Source organism: Nicotiana tomentosiformis, chromosome 2 (assembly GCF_000390325.3).
Source record: "Nicotiana tomentosiformis chromosome 2, ASM39032v3, whole genome shotgun sequence".
Classification (NCBI taxonomy): Eukaryota; Viridiplantae; Streptophyta; class Magnoliopsida; order Solanales; family Solanaceae; genus Nicotiana; species Nicotiana tomentosiformis.
The window spans coordinates 38,125,029-38,147,692 of NC_090813.1; the positions used below are offsets into that span (position 1 = coordinate 38,125,029).

Sequence of the window (22,664 nt, forward strand, 5' to 3'; positions counted from 1 at the left end):
CGCATGGCCTATTAGCGCAAAACCGCGATAACAACAGAAATTGTGGGGGTGTAATATGATGAATAAGGTCCCTAGCTTACAACAAGAATTTTTGGTTCAAAGAAGTTATCAACTTCACCAATTATTCAGTAAGTTAAATTTTATTTTATCTATATCTGGTTCATAGTCTATAAGACACCAGGTGAATTTTATTATGCCCGAAACCCATCAAATTATACTCTTTTTTTTTTGTTTACTATTTATTTTTTATATCCCTTTTGAGATATATGTGGGATTCTTGTAAAATTAGTGATATCTCAAAAGGTAATGTCCATCTTGGTTTGAAAAATCTTTTCTCTTTGAAATATTATTTACATCTACTTATTATTTAGTAAATTATTTTACATTTAATAGAGTCAAACTAGTCGTTACTAGCCGTTATCTAGCCGTTGGAGCAACACCTATATAATCATGGTCTTTGGAGAGCTAAAGACACACTTCCTAACATAACTTTCTAATACAACTTTCTGAATCATCTTTTCCTCTTATATGCTGGTTCTCTTTCTTAAATTTTTTGTTAGTTTTGTTCCCAATTTAATAACTGGAAGAGCTTGTTGAATCCTGGGGGATACGCCTAATTTTATATATCACTGTGTGGACGAAATATCTTTAAGGACAATGTCCTTGACACGCCTCAAGTTAACTCCTATTCTCCATAACAATTTTTCCAACACTTCCATGAATAGCTAGCTCTACTTGATGTCACTTCCAACGTAACAGATGAAGACCCAATGCACAATTAGTACCAACTCTATATATGTTGTTCCTAATACGTGGTTTATTATCTGTGAGCTTCAAATATTTTAAGACTAGTTAAGTTGTCCGCGCCTCGCGCGATCAGAAATAAATTAAATGTGCCATATGATCTTGTTATAAATTTAGTGTACAATTTTTATGCATTAATATACACAATATAAATATCCTCTCGTTAGCTCCAACACTCATAATATCACCAATTTTAAAATTTATTCACGCACTTTACTAACTCCGAAATAGGAGACGTTCAAAGTTAAAAACTATTTAACAAAATAAAGTTTAAAAAGGAATTAAAACTACTCCATTTACTTAAAACCATTAAAATAGAGTTTATCGTCGTCTAACTAGTCATCTAACTTACAGCTCATTGAAAAATGCTAAAAGCATGTCGGAAGACTTAAGACATGTCGTGAATCGACCGACTAAAGTTAACCTCCATTTCTTTAATATGAGAGCTCCAAAAGGCATGACAATGGTAATACATCGCTTTTTAAACTCGGTTGTTGCTTTCAAATTCTATTGCCCCTCCTCCACATCTTTCATGGCAATATAATAATACTCATAAACACTCAACACTCTCTCTTTTTTTTTTTTTAATTGTTGTCGTAATTTTTTGTCATTTTTACTAAACTTAAATTTTTAAATGAACTGAGAGCATATAATTCAACAAATATAAGAGTTGCCTTGCGCGATGGGTTAAATCTTTTATAGAATACGCAATTGTTCGAAATGAAACAAACTCATATATAATGACAAATACGATATTGCTTTGGAGAAACAAAAAGTGGACAAAAAATACTATTCCGATCCAAATCTCAAATAAAAAAATATATTCAAAACGTATGAATCTTTCTGCACCTACATAATCACTTAATATAGCAGATATTTTTTCCATAGAAGGAACGTATTCTACCATGTATTCTCATCATTATAAAATGCAATTTACACCAAAGGGCTAATAAACTAAGACACTTGATCATCAATGAGTGTATAACGTTATACTTTTCCTCAAAAAGATATCTACTTTCTTTCATTCCATAAAACTCTTGCGATGTAGACTTGGCAGGCTTCCAAATTCTCTTCAGTTCCTTCGTAAACTTGCATCACTCGTAACAGAAAAAAAGGTCGTTGGAGAGTCGGGCATCACCCAAGTCGATCTGAAAATCTATGTAACAGTTCTCACAACTACTTGCAATTTACAAGGGAGAAAAAGACTGCATGTAATTACCTTACGTCTATTCCACAAATATAAGAACTTGATGCACAATACAGTGCCCCTTTTCTAAAGATTCATGTGAGCATTATCTATATACAATTGGAAGCATGCAAAATGCTGAAAAAAGGAAAAGGAAAAGGAAAAGGAAAGCAAAAATAAATACTATATCAGCAAGGTTCATCGGCACAACATCACAAGTCAAAGAAGAGGTCAAAGATACTTAGACCACAACAAATGATTAATCTCTACCTAAAGTGGGCAATGCTCACACTCCCATATCGAGATGAAACAACATTAGTTCTATTCCAATGAAGTACCTCCATTTTATCTTCCATTAGCCTCTATCAAACAAACAACATGAGATTTTCCCTACAAATGAGACCATAGAGTTTTGCTCATTAATCCTAATTAGTTATTACTAAATGGTTGTTAAGTTAAGAAAAATTTTAAAAATTGAATATGAATTAAGAAAGCTGAGAAACATAAAAAATTAAAATATCTCAGAAAAATCATTAAATTCTAAATAATAAGCAAACCAAAGAGTAATAATTTTAAGCCAAGTTAGAATCTAGAATATAGACAAAAAAAAATTATAAACAGATTTTTCTAAGGCATTGTATCGATTTCTCTTACCTTCAATACCAAAATGAAAGATACCAAAGCCAAACAAATCTATGTACTATTCGTAGGGGTGAGATCATATTAAATTCAATATAAAGTTGGTGTCTCATTGCTTCCATAATCGCATTATCAGGTTTGGAATTTGATGTGCTCTCTTACCCCATTTTGAATCTATTCAAATCTCTATAAAAAGGAAATTACGGGAGTAACAAAAGATTATCTTTTTGGGTCCATTTTCTTAAAATATATAAAGCAAATAGTTTTTGAAGATTTTCCCCTTTTAATCACCAAACCCACTGTATTTCAGAAGTGTGTTTATTTCTCAAAGTACTATCCAAAAGTATTTCTCAAGGTATTTTTTAATTTAGCTAATAAATTGTGAAGAGAAGATAATAAGTTGTCAACTGTTTGGTATTTATAGACTATAGTATAGGGCAATATTGTTGGTTATTTGGGTCATTGTACAAGTCAAATTTCTTCATTTTATATCCGTTTAAAATACTATATCGTTTTCATATAACCGTTCATTTTGTATTTATAATTTGATTACAATCTTTGCAGGCATTTTTGAAAGATTATCTAAGAATTATTTTCAAATGATAAATTCATCTGATTTTACTCTAAAATTGGTCAAATTAATTCTCAAAGAATCCAAAGGAAAAAATCAATGTAGGCTAATAGTGCACCGGACACAGCGTCAAGCAAAGGCATTATCTCAAAAGTCCACATAACTGTATAATGATTTTTATGTATATTCGATGGAAATTAATTGAATATCACAAAAAGAAAAAGAAAATATGCCAAAAGATGCAAACTTCAGTGCTACAGCAAACTTAAAATCAGGAAGAAATAAAGAATACTGGATACACATATAGTTAAAATACTCACCAAATATTTAGTCGAACAAACAAATCTCAAACCTGAAAAGAGGAGATATATCTTTGGCGAGTAAGAAGAACCAAGAATTCCGATATAGAAATAAATAAAAGGCCAACGAAACATGAGAGATAAGCAAATCACTTACCTCTGAGAAAGAAGCTGAGTGAGAAACGAAAGAAGAAAAAATAATCGAAGATGAAAAGAAGAGTTTTACTGCTGGCCAGTGGGAGGAAGAAGAGTAAAAGGAAATACGTTATGAAATGATGAGATTGATGTTAGAAAGGAAGAAGAGGAAGACAATAAAGCCCTAATTAAGAGGAGGAATTATGTAGAAGCAACGTTACAATTAAAACATGACGGTTCTAAAGGATTAGAAACTGTTTTTTATTATTTAAAATAGGATGAAAAATAAGGCTAAAAGTCAAAAATTGGAGGAAAAAACAAAATGTACATCAACTTGTTAGGCCCCTCTTTTATATATTTATATAGATATAGATATAGATTGTGAAAGATGCTTGCTTACTTTGTCGGATACTTGTTATAGAAAATGGTTGCAATTCTAAGACTGTAGTAAAAAATTTATCATATTGAAAGGACTGGAGTCTCAAGTTGGGGTTTCTGCAAGAGACCAGCAAGAAGTATATCACTATCTCAGCATGACGATGCACTTTTGATTAAAGTAGTGAATAAAGGCATTAAACCATATGAATTATTCTAAACGGAAGAATTCCTTTGAGTATGGATTTACTTTCTTGAAGTTAAAGCGTCTTGTGCTACCTTGGTGATTTGAGTAGAAGGCGCTTCAAATACTCAGATATCTTAAGAGCAAAATGTTCGTAACGTCACTGCTCAAGTAGAGACATATGCTAGGAAAAACATCTACCCAAATTAAGCTGTGCTAGCTTTTAGATCATCATTCATTTGAGTCATTTATTCCCGCAAATCTTCCTATCAAACAATCTTTCTCTTGCTTCCTTGGCCTGTAAAGTTGAAATTAAACCAGAAATAATCAGAGTTTTTAATGCTTCAAAGTAAAAATAGAAAAAACACTATTTTCATCTTTTGTGTTAGCTACCAGTTTTTCCCAATCTGTGAGACCAGTAATAATACAGAGCAGAATAGCTTGCACTGTTGACCCCATCAATAATCCACACCAAAGGCCCTTTGCTTTCCAATTCCAAACAAATCCCATGAGTAAAGAAGCAGGAATTCCAACCAAGTAATATGATCCTAAATTCACATAGGCCCCTAATTTTTGCCATCCACTTCCTCTTGCTACTTCTGATGCAGGAAAAAGAAAGCATGTTAATAAACTACTACTAGTAATTAACTGCATTTCAACTATCTATACAACAACAATAACAATCCTAGTGTAATCTCACAAGTGGGGTCTGGGGAGGGTAGTGTGTACACAAACCTTACTCCTACCTTATGAAAGTAGAGATGTTGTTTCCGAGAGACCTCCGGCTCAGAAAAAACAGTCACAACATAATTGAAAAGAAAAACATCAACGAAAAAACCATAAAAAAAGAAGCAGTAACCAAAGCAAAAGAGACAACCGGTAGCAATAGAGTATAAGAAAATACGAGATGTAACCATTTTGAATATTGTTTATTAAACTAGACGAAAAGAGTAGTGATGGAAAAAATGACCTGATAATACAGTAACTGTACTATAAACGATGATGGAGAGGCAGAGAAGAGGAGTAATTTCTGTGATAAGATCGACGACTTCTTGGTCATGTGTGAAAGCATATCCCCATACATTACGCAAGGAAAACAGAATTCCACTTGCTAGAAGAAACTCTGCAGCTGCTAGAGTGAAGACTGCATATATAGAAACTCTTGCTGCTTTTGGATTCCCAGCTCCTAACTCATTTGAAATTCGAATGCTACAAAATAGTTATGAAGTAATTTAAGAATGTCATTTAATTTGAACCATACTACGATTCTTTCTTTACACCAAACATAATCAGTGTAAGGAAATATGTTGAAGAGAAAATTAACCTTGCAGCAGCACCGAAAGAAAAGGGTAAGTTGAAGTGTATTGAAGATGTTGTAAGGCTGCATATCCAAAGAAATTCAAACAATGTACTTTGTGTGTTAGAAATTTATAAGGAAAAACATAATCAGACTGTAAGATGTAATATTAACATTGCCTAAACAGACTTTGGCGCTGCAGAAAATGCTTTCCTGGGACACAACAATCATGTTTGGAGATGTTATGAAGCGACTGATTTTGAAGTGAAACAACAATCTTATATGCAGAACGTTAACAGATAATTTCAGAATTTCAGTTGGGTTTGTAACGTTTCAGAACAGGGCTTCAACCTTATTAGAACAGACACATCATTTTGAAATTTAACTGTTAAAAAATAGGAAAAGGATGAATTAAGTATTTAAAGAATTGAAGGCATGAAATGGAATATGAAAAGGTTGTAGAGTTGCATACCAAATAGATAGAACAGAAGTCTCTAGTTGTGGATTTGGCAACAATCCACCGAGTAATGTAATTATCTCGACTGCCCACCATCTCAAACTACGAAGAAGATATAAAATTAATAATGAAGCCTTCGATAATAAGATATCAGAAGCAAGACTAAGGGAATATCAAAATTCTGGAAATACTAAACTTATATAAAGTTGACAATAAAATATGTACCCAACCATTCCAGCAGATGGAAAAGCAAATTGGAAGAACTCTGGCATAACATGGAAAACATCCTTTGAGAAAAAAGGACGTGTCTTTTTACAGGTTGACGAATACTTCAAATAAATCACAAGCAAGATGACGTTCAACCAATATGATAAACCAATTGCTATAGCTGCACCAATGGTCCCAAAATTAAATTTGAATATGAAAGCCCAACTGAGAGGTATGTTAAAACATAGAGAAACGATTGAGCTCCATAAGATTGGAAGGATCAAGCTTTGAGCCTGGAAATAGCAAAACAATGACTGAAGAATAGCATAGGGAAAGAGAGTTGGGATGAGCCAAATTGAATATTTTCCAGCTTCAACAGAGATTGATGGGTCTTGGCCAATCCATAAAAGCAAATTTTCAGTGTAGATCCATAGAAGAGATATTGGCAAACAAAAGAATAAAAGAAATATGAGTGCAGCATAAGTAATAGTGCCAACTTTCTGATACTGCCTTGCTCCATAGGCCTGTCCACATAAAGTTTCTAGTCCACTTGCCATTCCAAACTGCAGTACCCAGATTCAGATTCAACCAGCTTTAATCAGTCAACAAAAATCAGAAAATTTAAAAGAGAAAAAGGAGGTAGGTAGCTAGCTAGCTTACAAGAATAGCAAAGCCAGTAACAGTGCAATAAGATGTGGCGATAGAGGCACTAGAGAGGGAGAGTTCACTTAAGTGACCCAACATAACCATTGGTGCATAGCGTAAGAGGTATTGGCACATCGTCCCAACTATCATAGGAATTGCTAAGCGACTCACTTCTTTCACCTCTTCTTTAAACACCACCCTTTTGCTGATTATCACATCATTCAATGGCAGCAGAGCCTCTTCCATTTCAGAAAGGCACTCCTTCTCTTTCACACTGCCAATGAATTGTTCAGGCTTAAGGCACCGATTGATATTTATTGGAGTAGTTCATAATCTACCAGAATTCAGGGGCGGAATTATAGGCAAAAATCATTTATGTATATATTTTTTTAAATTGATATAATATTAACCGATGACACTCGTGTTCTAAGAATGTTGAATGATGCACGTGTTTAAAGGTACTAGAAATCTTAGATTCGCGAGACAACCTTAGATAAGATTTAAAATTTGCCAAAAAAAGATTCAGTCATAAATTTATAATTTTCTCACCGTTCGCGTGGAACATTTATTAAACTCATATATATGTGCAGGTTGACCAACTTGAAATTTAATGTGATATCGTGGAATGAGTAACGGAATACATTTTTTTATTCGATCGTATATACTAGTACTATGAAGGTCCTAAAGTTGAATGAAACATGAGATATATTATATATAGACTAGTGGTAAAAAAGATCCAGTGATAGTTTTATAATTTTCTTGTCTTTCTCATATAAATTCTTGTGGTCCGGCCATTCTCCGATCCCGCGCATAGCGGGAGTTCAGTGTACCGGGTTGCCCTTGTCGTTTTCATGGAACATTTTTTAAAACCCATATATATTTATGGGTCATTGGGTTGAGCAATTCAAAATCTTACGTGATCTAGATCGTGGAATGAATCAGGGAATACCTTTCTTTTTATCTGATCATTATTCGAAACTAGGTCCTTGTACTGTTGGATGAAACGTGACATACACGACCTATATATCCGGATATTATTTGAAGGAAATAGAGACCTCTCGATCTCTACATTTATCTTTGTAAAACTAATTTCTTCTATTTGAGAAATTAATGTACGTACTACGTACATACATTATTTTGATTTCTTTTTCTGCAATGACACTTTTTTAAATAACAAATCTTTGCTAATATTCGCCCCTTTTGTGGGTTTGGTTAATGAAGAAACCATTAGAGGAAGGACCATTTCCAAAATTAAACATCAAATTAGGATCTAACATTATAATATTCTAAGGTAATTAGGCAACCCACCAGCCACATTCCCGTGTTTAAAGTCAACCCACCTTTCAATTGGATTAATCTGATCTTTGCACCATTTTTCATTTAGACACCTAAACTTAAGGGTATTCCAATTGAACACTTATAGTACCCTAAATTTTTTCAATTAGACACTTTTTTGACAATTAGCCAAACTTACAAAGTGTGTGCGATGCACTCGCTGCTGACATGGCGAATGACAAATAAAAAAATCATATATCATTTTTAGTTTAAAAAAAAACTATTTAAAAATCTATTTAATAAACAAAATAAAATAACATTCTCAAAAAGAAAAAAAAACTTTAATTTACACCCAATCAGAAATTGACACATTATTAACAAAAGAAAAGACAAAAGAAGGACATATTGTTGTTCTTGAAATCATTATTCTTGGTGTTCTTCACTATCTTCATGCGTATTCTTGTTCCAACCACGATTTTAATCCAAAATTTCAAGAGAAACTCCTCCAAATTTGTTATAACTTCAGCTAAAGTTTCCCCACGAAGACTCGAAGACAACCCCAATATTAATTTCTCAAATTTTCATCAAATCAAGTAACCCATTTTAAACCTTCAAGCTTTCTTAAAGATTCCATTAATGGTGTTTTGACTTCAAATGAAGAATACGGTCTCACTTCGGTTTCAATCAACTTAGACGATTGCTGGTTCAAACTTTCGGGCTAAATTAATGATAGAGGCACAACAATGGTGAAAGTGGGGGAGACAATGGTGGAAGTGATGGTGGAGAGAAAAGAAGAAGAAGAAGAAGAAAGAAATAAGAAGAAAAAATCTGTTTTTTGGGTTTTTCACGCGCCTATTTTAGGTGAAGTTCACTCTATGTGCCAACTTAGCAAAATGTGTCTAATTGAAAAAGTTTAAGGTACAATAATTGCTCAATTGGAACACCCTTAAGTTTAGGTGTCAAAATGAAAAGTGGTGTCAATTTTAAATGTCTCTAGATGTATTCAGCCTAATTCACATGCTTAATTTGATGATTAAAGCTCTACAGGCATGTATGGATGATGATAGCTAATTATATAGAGCTAGTTCTAAGCTTGTTGCCAATTTAAGTAAGCCTCACTTTCTTTCTTTTTCAAAGAGTATATATAATTATGTGTGTGTATTTACCCTGCTTGTTGATTAAAGCTTGTTGCCATATATATATATATATATATATATATATATATATATATATATATGTGTGTGTGTGTGTGTGTGTGTGTGTGTGTTTTTACCCTGCTCGAGGAGTGCCTGCTTTTCAGCAAATAGTGAAATTCAATATTTCTAATTAAATTCTAAATAAATATTTGAAATGCTAGGGCATACTAGGGGTGTCAATGGGTATTCGAAAACCGACTGAACCGTACCGCGTCGAATCGATTTTTAGGTTTCTTTTAAAGAAACCGTAGATTTTATATAAATCTATAACCACACCAATATTTAGGGTAGGTTTTTTATTTTATAAAAATAAACCGAAAAAATACCGAACCGTACCGAATAAATTTTACATGTGAAAAATATTTTTATATAATAAGTTTAAAAATAATAAAGCATTAAATTTTTCTTTGGGCCTTGTAATTATGAAAACTCTTACAAGCCAACAAGTAATTAAACTCAAAATACTAATTTCTAAAAGGGATTTTTACCTTCCTATACACTATTTGAACCTTATTACCCTCCCTACTCATGTTTAAATTTAATTACATGGTCATATATAATTTACCAATTATATACAAATAAGTTTTAAATGAGTATCTCTTTATATTAGGAATTGAATAAGGAATATTATTTATTTCCTTATCCATTTATACTTGCCCACTCTCTCTCTCTCTCTCTCTCTCTCTCTCTCTCTCTCTCTCTCTCTCTCTTTTGCAAAGCCTGAAGATTCACTTCGCTTTAGTTGGTCATATGTCTCTTTCTCTCTCTCTCTCTCTCTCTCTCTCTCTCTCTCTCTCTCTCTCTCTCTCTCTCTCTTTCTCTTGCAAAGCCTGAAAACTCATAAGGCATATCAGTTTATGATTTGAAAAGACGAATGCTCAAGGAAGTTAAAATTGCAAATCCTGAAGATTTACTTCGCTTTAGTTGGGAGGATATAAGGACCCGTAAAATATTTTAATAAAAAACTCGGGGTTTCGTGGTGCCAAGTTAGATTCCTGCGTTATTATAGCAGAAATTCTTCGCGGAGAGCTTGCGAGCCGCGGTTCGAACTTTATAGATTGAACAGTACCCTACGGACTGAGAGAAAAATATTTCGCAGAAGAACGCATTTCTGCGGCCCATTATGCGGCCGCATAATCACTCTGCGGACCGCATAATGGCCACAGAGTGAAGTAGTACGTTGGCCAGTTTGAGGTCAGCTTTGCGGTCGATTATGCGACCGCATAACTACTATGCGGACTGCATATCGATCGCATAATCCCTCTTGGGTTTTCGTGGAGGGAGTTCTGCGATGCATTATGCGACCGCAGAACGAGTATGCGGACCGCATACTAGCCGCATACCTGAGCCGTATGTTCAGACCCCCGAGGGCCATTTCTGCGGTCACTTTGCGGACCGCATAACCGTTTGTGATGACCCAAAATATCATCTTTAAATTTAATAATTAATTATATGATCTAAGCACTATTTACCATTACTCGACTTGCATGTACAGTCCGTAAAAATTTTCCGAAAAGTTTTCACGTGAAAAATGAATTAAAATGTGAATTAAATGTTTAAAACACAACTGAGTTGACTTTGGTCAATATTTTGAGCAAACAGACTCATATCAGTATTTTGACAGCTCCGGTAGGTCCGTATCGTGAATTGGGACTTGGGCGTATGCTCGAAATCAAATTCCGAGGTCCCTAGCCCGAGATATGAAATTTTGATGAAAAATTTAAAGTTTGAGTTCAAATAGTGACCGGATATCGAATTATGTGCAAATGACTTCGGAATAGAATTTTGATGATTCCAACAGCTCCGTATGGTAATTTTGGACTTAGGAGCGTAATCGGAATTTTATTTGGAAGTGTGTAGTGAAATTAGGCTTGAAATGGCTAAAATAGGAATTTAAAGTTTGAAAGTTTGACCGGGGAGTTGACTTTTTGATATCGGGGTCGGAATCCAGTTCTGAAAATTTTTACAACTCCGTTATGTCATTTATAACTTGAATGCAAAATTTGAGGTCAATCGGACTTGATTTGATAGGTTTCGACATCGAATGTAGAAGTTGAAAATTCTAAGTTTCATTAAGCTTGAATTGGAGCATGATTCATGATTTTAGCGTTGTTTGATGTGATTTGAGGTTTCAAATAAGTTTGTGTGATGTTTTAGGACTTGTTGGTGTTTTGGGTTGAGGTCCCGAGGGTCTCGGGTGAGTTTCGGATGGTTAACGGATCAAAAGTGGGACTTAGCTGCTCCAATTTTTCTGCTGGAAATGCTGTCAATATCGGGCTGCCTGTCAAAATTGAGGTCCCTGTCAAAATCGAGCTCCCTGACAAAATCGAGCTCCCTGACAAAATTGAGCTCCCTGATAAAATCGAGGTCCCTTACAATCGAGGTCCCTGACAAATCGAGGTCCCTCACAAAATCGAGGTCCCAAGATCGAACGGGACAGATCGATCTCCCAAGATCGAACTGGACAGATCGAGCTCCCAAGATCGAACTGGACAGATCTGTAAGTTATAAAAAACAGTGGCATTCAACATTTGCCATTTTTGATAAACTTGAGCTTGAACAGAGGCGACTTTTGACAGATTTTCAAGGAAAGACATTTGGAGTAATTGATTCCAACTCGGATTTGGTCTATATACACAAATATATCATTATTTTTACCATTTAATTAGTGTTTTGAGATTGAAATTTGAAATTTTTTAGAAATCTCATAGAAATAAATTTTTGAGATTTCAGTGTCGATCCGGAGTCCGATTGGAGTAAAACTGGTATGGTTGGACTCGTAATTGAATGGGTTATCGGATTTTATAAGTTTCGCCGGATTCCGAGATGTGGGCCCCACGGACAAATTTTGAGCTAATTTCGGATTTTATTGAAAAATATAGTATTTTCTTATGAAATTGATTCATATAATTTTTGTTGACTGTATCGAATTACTTATGACTAGATACGAGTCGATCGGAGTCGAAAAATCGAGAAAAAAGCATAATACTTGGTTAAATTGGAGCAAGTCGAAGTAAGTGACTTGTCTAACCTTGTGTGAGAGAAATTTTCCTATGATTGGTATTAATTATAATGTGATAAAAGTCGTGTACACGAGGTGATGAGTGTGTACACGGACTAAATGTGAAGGATTATGTGTTTAAATTATGAAGATCACTGTTACATATTAATTAAATTATTAAATCTTGTTATATTCTCCATTAATGATTTGATTTGTATACCTTAAATTTGCTTGACATTTTCCTGCTAATTATTTTACCTGTTTGATTGAAACTTAGTTTCTTTTATACTGTGTATTATTTGAAGGTTGATTTTTCTTTAAATTAAGTATTATTAATATGAAATATTTTTTTCCTGAATTATTTTATTCTTGATTATTTTCGCAAGATTTTTGGTACTCATTGTGATAGAGCCGTGAGCTCTTTATTGTGAAAAAATATTATTTTTGAATTATTTTGGCATGAGCCGTGAGCTCTTTATTATTGAAAAATATTGTTGTTGATTTATTTTTGGAAAATTGAAATATTGGGTACTTGAGGTGCAAATTGTAATATATTGTGATATTGATACGCATGCGGTGGTATAAGGTCTGGGGATTGAAACGCATGCTGTGAGATAAGGGTGGCTTGATACGCGTGACTAGTAGGGGTGACTACTAGAAGTCATGTGGTGTGATAAGGGAGGCTAAAACGCGGGATGCTATATCGGAAAAAATATATTTTTTAAATTAATTGTGAAGGCTCCCGCGGTGATATAAGAAAATGAGATATTGTGAAATTATTTATAATTTGGGACTACGAGGCGGTACCTCGGTAGTGCCCTTGTTGATATTGATTTATGGTCGCAGTTGCCTTTGATTAATTGTTGTGATTTTCATAAAGTTGAAGGAAATTCTGTTTTGATTCCACGAGATATTATTTGTAATTATTTAGTGTCATTAAATGTGACATACTATTTGATTCATTTCCAATGTCATTTTATTTTACTACATTGATAAATATTTTACCATGCCATTATTATATTCCAGTAGGGCCTCACCTGACCTCGTCACTACTCTACCGAGGTTAGGCTTGGCACTTACTGGGTACCGCTGTGGTGTACTCATACTACGCTTTTGCACATCTTTTTATGCAGATCCAGGTACATTTTACCAGCCTAAACGTCAGTGAGTTACCTGCGCACGGAGACTTCGAGGTATATCTGCCAACGTCCGCAGACTCCGGAGTCCCCTTCTATCATTTTATGTTGCTTCCTTTTATTTTATTTAGACCTTGATATATAGAGACATTGAGAATAAATTCTTAGAAGCTTGTGACTTATTTCTACCGGGTTTTGGGAGTTATAATTATTTGAATTATAATTTATTTATTTCAGATATTTATGATTATTCCGCATTGATAGGCTTACCTAGTCTTAGAGACTAGGTGCCATCACGACCTCCTACAGAGGGAATTTGGGGTCGTGACAGGTTGGTATCAGAGCACTAGGTTCATAGGTGTTATGAGTCACAAGCAGGTTTAGTAGAGTCTTGCGGATCGATACGGAGACGTATGTACTTATCTTCGAGAGGCTATGGAACTGTTAGGAATTATTCACTTCTTTGATTCCTTATCGTGCGCCTTTGTTGATTTCAAGGTTCTTAACAATTGTCTTTCTATTCTCTCATAGATGGTGAGGACACGCACAACTGGATCTGATGATCAGACACTCGTGCCCCATGTTGGAGCCGCAAGAGGCCAAGGTCGGGGCAGAGGCCGAGGAAGACCACATGGTGCAGCCAGAGCATCTGCACGAACTTCTGTACCAGAGCCACCAGTAGCTCCAGTTGGAGAGCAGGCACCTGAGACGCATGTTACTACTCCTGCACTTCAAGAGACTCTTGCCCAGTTTTTGAGCATGTTTGGCACTTTAGCTCAGGCAAGATTAATTCCACTTGCTCCTGCCACATGTTAGGCTGGGGGAGGAGCACAGACTCCCGCCGCCCATACTCTAGAGCCACGTGCCCAAGTTGACCATGCCCCAGAGGTTATACCAGTGCAGCCAGTTGTCCCGGTTCGGCCTGAGATTAGGACAGCAGTTTCAGAGGGAGAGCAGCTCAGGCTCGAGAGGTATAAGAAGTACCACACTCCCACTTTCAGCGGTCTAGATTCAGAGGATGCTCAGGGTTTTCTAGAGGAATGTCACCATATCCTTCGTACTATGGGTATTGTGGATTCCAGTGGAGTTTCTTTCACGGCATTCCAGTTTAGAGGAGAAGCCTACCAGTGGTGGCGGGCATATGAGTTGGATAGTCCGGCTGAGGCAACTTCACTTACTTGGACTCAATTTTTAGATATGTTCTTGAGGGAGTATGTTCCTCAGAGTCTTAGGGATGCTTGGCGCATAGAGTTTGAGCAGCTGCGCCAGGGTTCTATGACCGTGTCAGAATATGCGGTCCGATTCAGTGATTTGGCTAGGCATGCACCAACCTTAGTTGCTACTATTTGAGAGCGGGTTCATAGATTTAATGAGGGTCTTCACCCTAGTATCAGATACAGTATGGCCCGAGAGCTAGAGATGGACATCACATACCAACAGGTGGTGTCAATTGCTAGAATATTGGAAGGTATGCGAACTCGGGAGAGGGAAGAGAGGGAAGCTAAGAGACCCCGATATTCTGGCACATATAATAATTCTCGTGCCCCAGCTGCAGCCCGACATGGTAGAGGTTATGTCAGCCATCCTATTCATTCAGCACTTCCAGTGGTATTCCGACTACTCCCAGACCTCAGGTTCCATATTATGCACCACCAGTGTCTTCTGTACCTCTTGTACGGAGTGCTTTCAGCGGACAGTCTAGTCGATCAGGCCGAGCCAGTCCCAGCAACCACGTCCTTCGAGGGCTTATTTTGAGTGTGGTGACACTCGCCATATTATGAGAGATTGCCCCAGATTTAGGAGGGGTGTACCTCCACAGATATCTCAGGCCCCAGCTATTCCACAGGGTCCTCCGGCTTCTCAGGCCATGATTTCTGCACCAGTTGCCACTCCACCTGCACAACCAGCTAGAGGTAGAGGTCGGGCAGGTAGAGGTCGCCCTAGAAGGGGGAGGCCAGACCATATATTATACCCTTCCTGCTAGGACAGATGTTGCATCCGATTCTGTTATCACAGGTATTATTCCGGTCTCTCATAGAGATGCGTCATTCTTATTTGATCCAGGCTCCACTTATTCTTATGTGTCATCTTATTTTGCCCCGTATTTGGGCGTATCACGTGATTCCTTGAGTTCTTCTGTTTATGTATCTACACCCGTTGGTGAATCTATTATTGTGGATCGTATGTATCGGTTGTGTTTAATTATTATCAGTGGTTTTGAGACCAGAGCTGATTTATTATTGCTCAGTATGGTGGATTTCGATATTATTTTGGGCATGTACTGGTTGTCGCCCTATCACGCTATTCTTGATTGTTACGCCAAGATGGTGACATTGGCTATGCCAGGTCTACCGCGGCTATAGTGGAGAGGTACCTCAGATCATGTTCCTAGCAGGGTTGTTTCATTTCTTAAAGCTCAACGAATGGTTGAGAAGGGGTGTGATGCGTATCTGGCCTATGTGAGAGATGTTAGTATTGATACTCCTAATGTGGAGTCAGTTCCTGTATTAATGGATTTTCCTGATGTATTTCCAGCGGATCTTCCGGGTATGCCACCCGACAGGGATGTTGACTTTGGCATTGATTTGTTACCGGAAACTCAGGCCATTTCTATTCCACCATATCGTATGGCCCCAGCAGAGTTGAAATAACTAAAAGAACAGTTACAGGAGTTGCTTGATAAAGGTTTCATTCGGCCCAGTGTATCACCTTGGGGTGCTCCTGTCTTATTTGTAAAGAAGAAGGATGGTTCTATGCGGATATATATTGATTACCGCCAGTTGAACAAGATTACAGTGAAGAACAGATATCCATTACCACGTATTGATGACCTATTTGATCAGCTTCAGGGTGCCAGGGTATTCTCAAAAATTGACTTGTGTTCAGGCTATCATCAGTTGAAGATTCGAGATCCAGATATCCCAAAGACTGCTTTCAGGACTCGGTACGGTCATTACGAGTTCCTTGTGATGTCTTTTGGGCTGACCAATGCCCCAACATCATTTATGCACTTAATGAATAGTGTATTTCAGCCCTATCTTGATTCCTTCGTCATTGTGTTTATTGACGACATTCTGGTGTATTCCCGGAGTTAGGAAGATCATGAACAACACCTGAGGACTGTGCTTCAAATTTTGAGAGAAAAGAAGTTATATGCAAAATTTTCAAAGTGTGAATTCTGGCTTGATTCAGTGGGATTTTTGGGTCATATAGTTTCGTGCGAGGGGATCAAGGTAGATCTAAAGAAGATTGAAGCAGTGCAGAGTTGGTCCAGACCCACTTACGGAAATTCGGAGTTTCCTTGGTTTGGCTGGGTATTATCGCCGATTTGTAAAGGGTTTCTCTTCTATTGCTACATCTATGACCAAATTAACCCAGAATGGTCCTCCATTCAGGTGGACCGAGGAATGTGAGGAAAGCTTCCAAAAGCTCAAGACAGTTTTGACTACAGCCCTAGTATTGGTATTACCTATAGGTACAGGATCTTATACTATGTATTGTGATGCATCGCGTATTGGTCTCGGTGCAGTGTTGATGCAAGACGATAGGGTGATTGCTTATGCGTCCAGACAGTTAAAGGTGCATGAGAAGAATTATCTTGTACATGACCTAGAGTTAGAAGCTATTGTTCATGCCTTAAAAATTTAGCGGCATTATTTGTACGGTGTCCATTGTGAAGTCTACACCGATCACCGAAGTCTACAACATTTATTTAAACAGAAGGATCTTAATTTGCGGCAGCGGAGATGGTTGGAGTTGCTTAAGGATTATGATATCACCATTCTCTATCATCCGGGGAAGGCTAATGTGGTGGCCGATGCCTTGAGTCGTAAGGCATAGAGTTTGGGCAGCTTAGCATATTTACCGGTAGCAGAGAGGCCTTTAGCCATGGATGTTCAGGCCTTGGCCAACCAGTTTGTTAGATTGGATGTTTCCGAGTCGAGTCGGATTTTTGCTTGCGTGGTTTCTCAGTCTTCACTTTATGATCGTATCAGGGAACGTCAGTATGATGACCCCCATCTGCTTGTCCTTAAGGATACATTTCAACACGGTGATGCCAAGGAAGTCACTATTGGAGATGATGATGTATTACGGATGCAAGGCAGGCTATGTGTGCCTAATATGGATGACTTGCGTGAGTTGATTCTCTAGGAGGCTCACAGTTCACGGTACTCCATTCATCCGGGTGCTGCAAAGATGTATCAGGACTTGAGACAACACTATTGGTGGAGGCGGTTGAAGAAAGACATAGTGGGGTATGTATCTCAGTGTCTAAATTGTCAACAGGTGAAATATGAGCATCAGCGACCGGGTGGATTACTTCAGAAGTTAGAGATTCCAGAATGAAAATGGGAGCGGATCACTATGGATTTCGTTGTTGGGCTCCCACGGACTCAGCGAAAGTTTGATGCAATTTGGGTGATTGTGGATAGGCTGACCAAATCGGCTCATTTCATTCCTGTGATTCTACTCTTCAGAGCTGTTAGCTCAGGTATATATTCGCAAGATTGTCAGACTTCACGGTGTACCAGTATCTATCATCTCTTACCGGGGTACACAGTTTACCTCACAATTTTGGAGGGCAGTACAGCGTGAGTTGGGTAACTGGGTAGAGTTGAGTACATCATTTCACCCTCATACGGACGGGTAGTCCGAACGCACTATTCAGATACTGGAGGATATGCTTAGTGCGTATGTAATAGATTTTGGGGGGTGCTTGGGATCAGTTCTTACTACTTGCGGAGTTTGCTTACAATAACAGTTACCAGTCAAGCATTTAGATGGCTCCGTATGAGGCCTTGTATGGTAGGCGGTGCCGGTCTCCAGTGGGTTGGTTCGAACCAGGCGAGGCTAGACTTTTGGGTACAGACTTGGTTCAGGATGTCCTGGAAAAGGTTAAGTTGATTCAGGATCGACTTCGTACAGCCCAATCTGGACAGAAGAGTTATGCGGATCAGAAGGTTCGTGATGTTGCATTCATGGTTGGTGAGCGGGTATTGCTCCGGGTTTCGCCTATGAAGGGTGTGATGATGTTCGGGAAGAAGGGCAAGTTGAGCCCTAGGTATATTGGGCCTTTTGAGATTCTTGAGAGAGTTGGAGAGGTGGCTTACAGACTTGCATTACCACATAGTCTTTCTGCGGTTCATCCGGTATTCCATGTTTCTATGCTTCAGAAATATCACGGCGATCCGTCTCATGTGTTATACTTCAGTTCGGTTCAGTTGGACAAGGATCTATCTTATGTTGAGGAACCAATGGCTATTTTAGATAGGCAGGTTCGAAAGCTGAGGTCAAAGAACATTGCTTCCGTAAAGGTTTACTGGAGGGGTCATCCGGTCGAGGAGGCGACTTGGGAGGTTGAGAATGATTTACGTAGCTGTTATCCACACTTATTCACCAGCTCAGGTACTTTTTCTAACTCCGTTCGAGGACGAACGTTTGTTTTAGAGGTGGAGAATGTGATGACCCAAAATGTCATCTTTAAATTTAATGATTAATTATGTGATCTAAGCACTATTTACCATGACTCGACTTGCGTGTGCAGTCCGTAAAAATTTTCCGGAAAGTTTTCAGGTAAAAAATGGATTAAAATGTGAATTAGATGTTTAAAACACAACTAAGTTATCTTTGGTCAATATTTTGAGCAAACAGACTCGGATCAGTGTTTTGATAGTTCCGATAGGTCCGTATCGTGTATTGGGACTTGGGCGTATGCCCGGAATCAAATTCCGAGGTCCCTAGCCCGAGATATGGAATTTTGATGAAAATTTTAAAGTTTGAGTTCAAATAGTGACCGGATGTCGAATTATGTGCAAATGACCCCGGAATAGAATTTTAATGATTCCAACAGCTCCGTATGATGATTTTGGACTTAGGAGCGTGATCGAAATTTTATTTGTAAGTCTGTAGTAAAATTAGGCTTGAAATGGCTAAAATAGGAATTTAAAGTTGGAAATTTGACCGGGGAGTTGACTTTTTGATATCGGGGTCGGAATCCAGTTCTAAAAATTTTTACAGCTCCGTTATGTCATTTATGACTTGGATGCAAAATTTGAGGTCAATCGGACTTGATTTGATAGGTTTCGACATCGAATGTAGAAGTTGGAAATTTTAAGTTTCATTAAGCTTTAATTGGAGCATGATTCGTGATTTTAGCGTTGTTTGATGTGATTTGAGGTTTCAAATAAGTTTGTGTGATGTTTTAGGACTTGTTGGTGTTTTAGGTTGAGGTCTCGAGGGCCTCGGGTGAGTTTCAGATGGTTAGCGGATCAAAAGTGGGACTTAGCTGCTGCAATTTTTCTGCTGGAAATGCTGTCAAAATCGGGCTGCCTGTCAAAATCGAGGTCCCTGTCAAAATCGAGCTCCCTGGCAAAATCGAACTCCCTGACAAAATCGAGCTCCCTGTCAAAATCGAGCTTCCTGACAAAATCGAGCTCCCTGACAAAATCGAGCTCCCTCATAAAATCGAGGTCCCATACAATCGAGGTCCCTGACAAAATCGAGGTCCCTGACAAATCGAGGTCCCTCACAAAATCGAGGTCCCAAGATCGAACTGGACAGATCGAGCTCCCAAGATCGAATTGAACAGATCTGTAAGTTATAAAAAACAGTGGCATTCAACATTTGCCATTTTTGACAAACTTGAGCTTGAACAGAGGCGACTTTTGACAGATTTTCAAGGAAAGACATTTGGGGTAAGTGATTCCAACTCGGATTTGGTCTATATACACAAATATATCATTGTTTTTACCATTTAATTAGTGTTTTTAGATTGAAATTTGGAAAATTTTAGAAATCTCATAGAAATGAATTTTTGAGATTTCGGTGTCGATCCGGAGTCCGATTGGGGTGAAACTGGTATGGTTGGATTCGTAATTGAATGGGTTATCGGATTTTATAAGTTTCGCCGGATTCCGAGATGTGGGCCCCACGGGCAAATTTTGAGCTAATTTCAGATTTTATTGAAAAATATAGTATTTTCTTATGAAATTGATTCCTATAATTTTTGTTGACTGTATCGAATTACTTATGACTAGATACGAGTCGATCGGAGTCGAAAAATCGAGAAAAAAGTATAATACTTGGTTAAATTGGAGCAAGTCGAGGTAAGTGACTTGTCTAACCTTGTGTGAGAGAAATTTTCCTAGGATTGGTATTAATTATAATGTGATGAAAGTCGTGTACACGAGGTGATGAGTGTGTACACGGACTAAATGTGAAGGATTATGTGTTTAAATTATGAAGATCACTGTTACATATTAATTAAATTATTAAATTTTGTTATATTCTCCATTAATGATTTGATTTGTATACCTTAAATTTGCTTGACATTTTCCTGCTAATTGTGTTACCTGTTTGATTGAAATTTGGTTTCTTTTATACTGTGCATTATTTGAAGGTTGATTTTTCTTTAAATTAAGTATTATTAATATGAAATAGTTTTTTCCTGAATTATTTTATTCTTGATTATTTTCGCAAGATTTTTGGTACTCATTGTGATAGAGCCGTGAGCTCTTTATTGTGGAAAAATATTATTTTTGAATTATTTTGGCATGAGCCATGAACTCTTTATTATTGAAAAATATTGTTATTGATTTATTTTTGGAAAATTAAAATATTGGGTACTTGAGGTGCAAATTGTGATATATTGTGATATTGATACGCATGCGGTGGTATAAGGTCTGGGGATTGAAACGCATGCTGTGAGATAAGGGTGGCTTGATACGCGTGACTAGTAGGGGTGACTACTAGAAGTCATGCGGTGTGATAAGGGAGGCTAAAACGCGGGATGTTATTTCGGAAAAAATATTTTTTTTAAAATTAATTGTGAAGGCTCCCGCGGTGATATAAGAAAATGAGATATTGTGAAATTATTTATAATTTGGGACTACAAGGCGGTACCTCGGTAGTGCCCTTGTTGATATTGATTTATGGCCGCAGTTGCCTTTGATTAATTGTTGTGATTTTCATAAAGTTGAAGGAAATTCTGTTTTGATTCCACGAGATATTATTTGCAATTATTTGGTGTCATTAAATGTGACATACTATTTGATTCATTTCCAATGTCATTTTATTTTACTACATTGATAAATATTTTACCATGCCATTATTATATTCCAGTAGGGCCTCACCTGACCTCGTCACTACTCTACCGAGGTTAAGCTAGGCACTTACTGGGTACCGCTGTGGTGTACTCATACTACGCTTTTGCACATCTTTTTGTGCAGATACAGGTACATTTTACCAGCCTAGACATCAGTGAGTTACCTGCGCACAGAGACTTCGAGGTATATCTGCCAGCGTCCGCAGACTCCGGAGTCCCCTTCTATCATTTTATGTTGCTTCCTTATATTTTATTTAGACCTTGATATATAGAGACATTGAGAATAAATTCTTAGAAGCTTGTGACTTATTTCTACCAGGTTTTGGGAGTTATAATTATTTGAATTATAGTTTATTTATTTCAGATATTTATAATTATTCTGCATTGATAGGCTTACCTAGTCTTAGAGACTAGGTGCCATCACGACCTCTTACGGAGGGAATTTGGGGTCGTGACACCGTTATGCGGTCACATATGTGACCGCAGACCTGTGTCGGGGCACCCATTTTCTTAATTTAAAACCCGACCCCCATTCCGTTAAAACACCCCCTTTAGTCTATTTTGAGCTCATTTTCTGATATTATAGAGTGAGAGAGGGAGCCTTAGAGTGAGAAAGTAATCCCCATCAATTATTCTTCAATTCTTGCTTGAAACTTTGAAGATTATCAAGTAAAGCAATCTAGGCCTCCATCCTAGAGGTAAGAATCTATACCATAGCCCTAAGTTTTTGAAACTTATACTGAAAATGAGTAACTAATAAGATGGTCCATGGGTATGAGGGTTGTTTATCTTGCATGCATGTGTGGTAAAAAGAGTGTGGAAAAGGAAACTAGAACCATGAATGCTTTCCTAATTTTGGATTCAATTTGTATATTGCTAAAATAGATTGAGGTTGCTAAGGGTTCCGGATAATTGTAGAGTCTAAAGAAGCGCAATCGAGGTATGTATGGCTAACTCTATTCTTCCTAGAATCAAACTCCTGGTGCCCGAATATTTGGTGTAAGTTCCGACTTGATCATACTAGAATTGTTTGCCTTAGTGTGTTGGGTTGGAAGATTCATGTTCCCTAATTATTTTAGATGTTTACCATGTCATCATGCTATTTGAGAACGTGACTATAATTTTCCAAGCTTCTTCTCTTATGTATGAAATG

General features: G+C 37.2%; 1 protein-coding gene across 8 annotated transcripts; it reads right to left on the bottom strand.

Annotated features, from left to right (window-relative positions):
* Positions 1 to 1,604: 1,604 nt before the first annotated feature.
* On the bottom strand, positions 1,605 to 7,148 carry LOC104111790 (protein DETOXIFICATION 9-like). Of its 8 annotated transcripts, none has more exons than XR_011413799.1 (9): positions 6,815 to 7,148; positions 6,173 to 6,717; positions 5,963 to 6,049; positions 5,518 to 5,574; positions 5,164 to 5,402; positions 4,587 to 4,792; positions 3,657 to 4,491; positions 3,521 to 3,552; positions 1,605 to 1,952 (listed from the first exon to the last, which is right to left on the bottom strand). XR_011413799.1 is itself a non-coding variant. In XM_070195174.1 (7 exons), the coding sequence occupies exons 1-7, from the start codon at positions 7,043 to 7,045 to the stop codon at positions 4,438 to 4,440; spliced, it is 1,419 nt and encodes a 472-aa protein (XP_070051275.1). In that variant the 5' UTR covers positions 7,046 to 7,148; the 3' UTR covers positions 1,605 to 4,437. The 8 variants fall into 8 exon arrangements, 1 of the variants encoding a protein (XP_070051275.1); XR_011413798.1 differs by having other exon boundaries at positions 1,605 to 1,960; XR_011413795.1 differs by having other exon boundaries at positions 1,605 to 2,380.
* Positions 7,149 to 22,664: the final 15,516 nt, after the last annotated feature.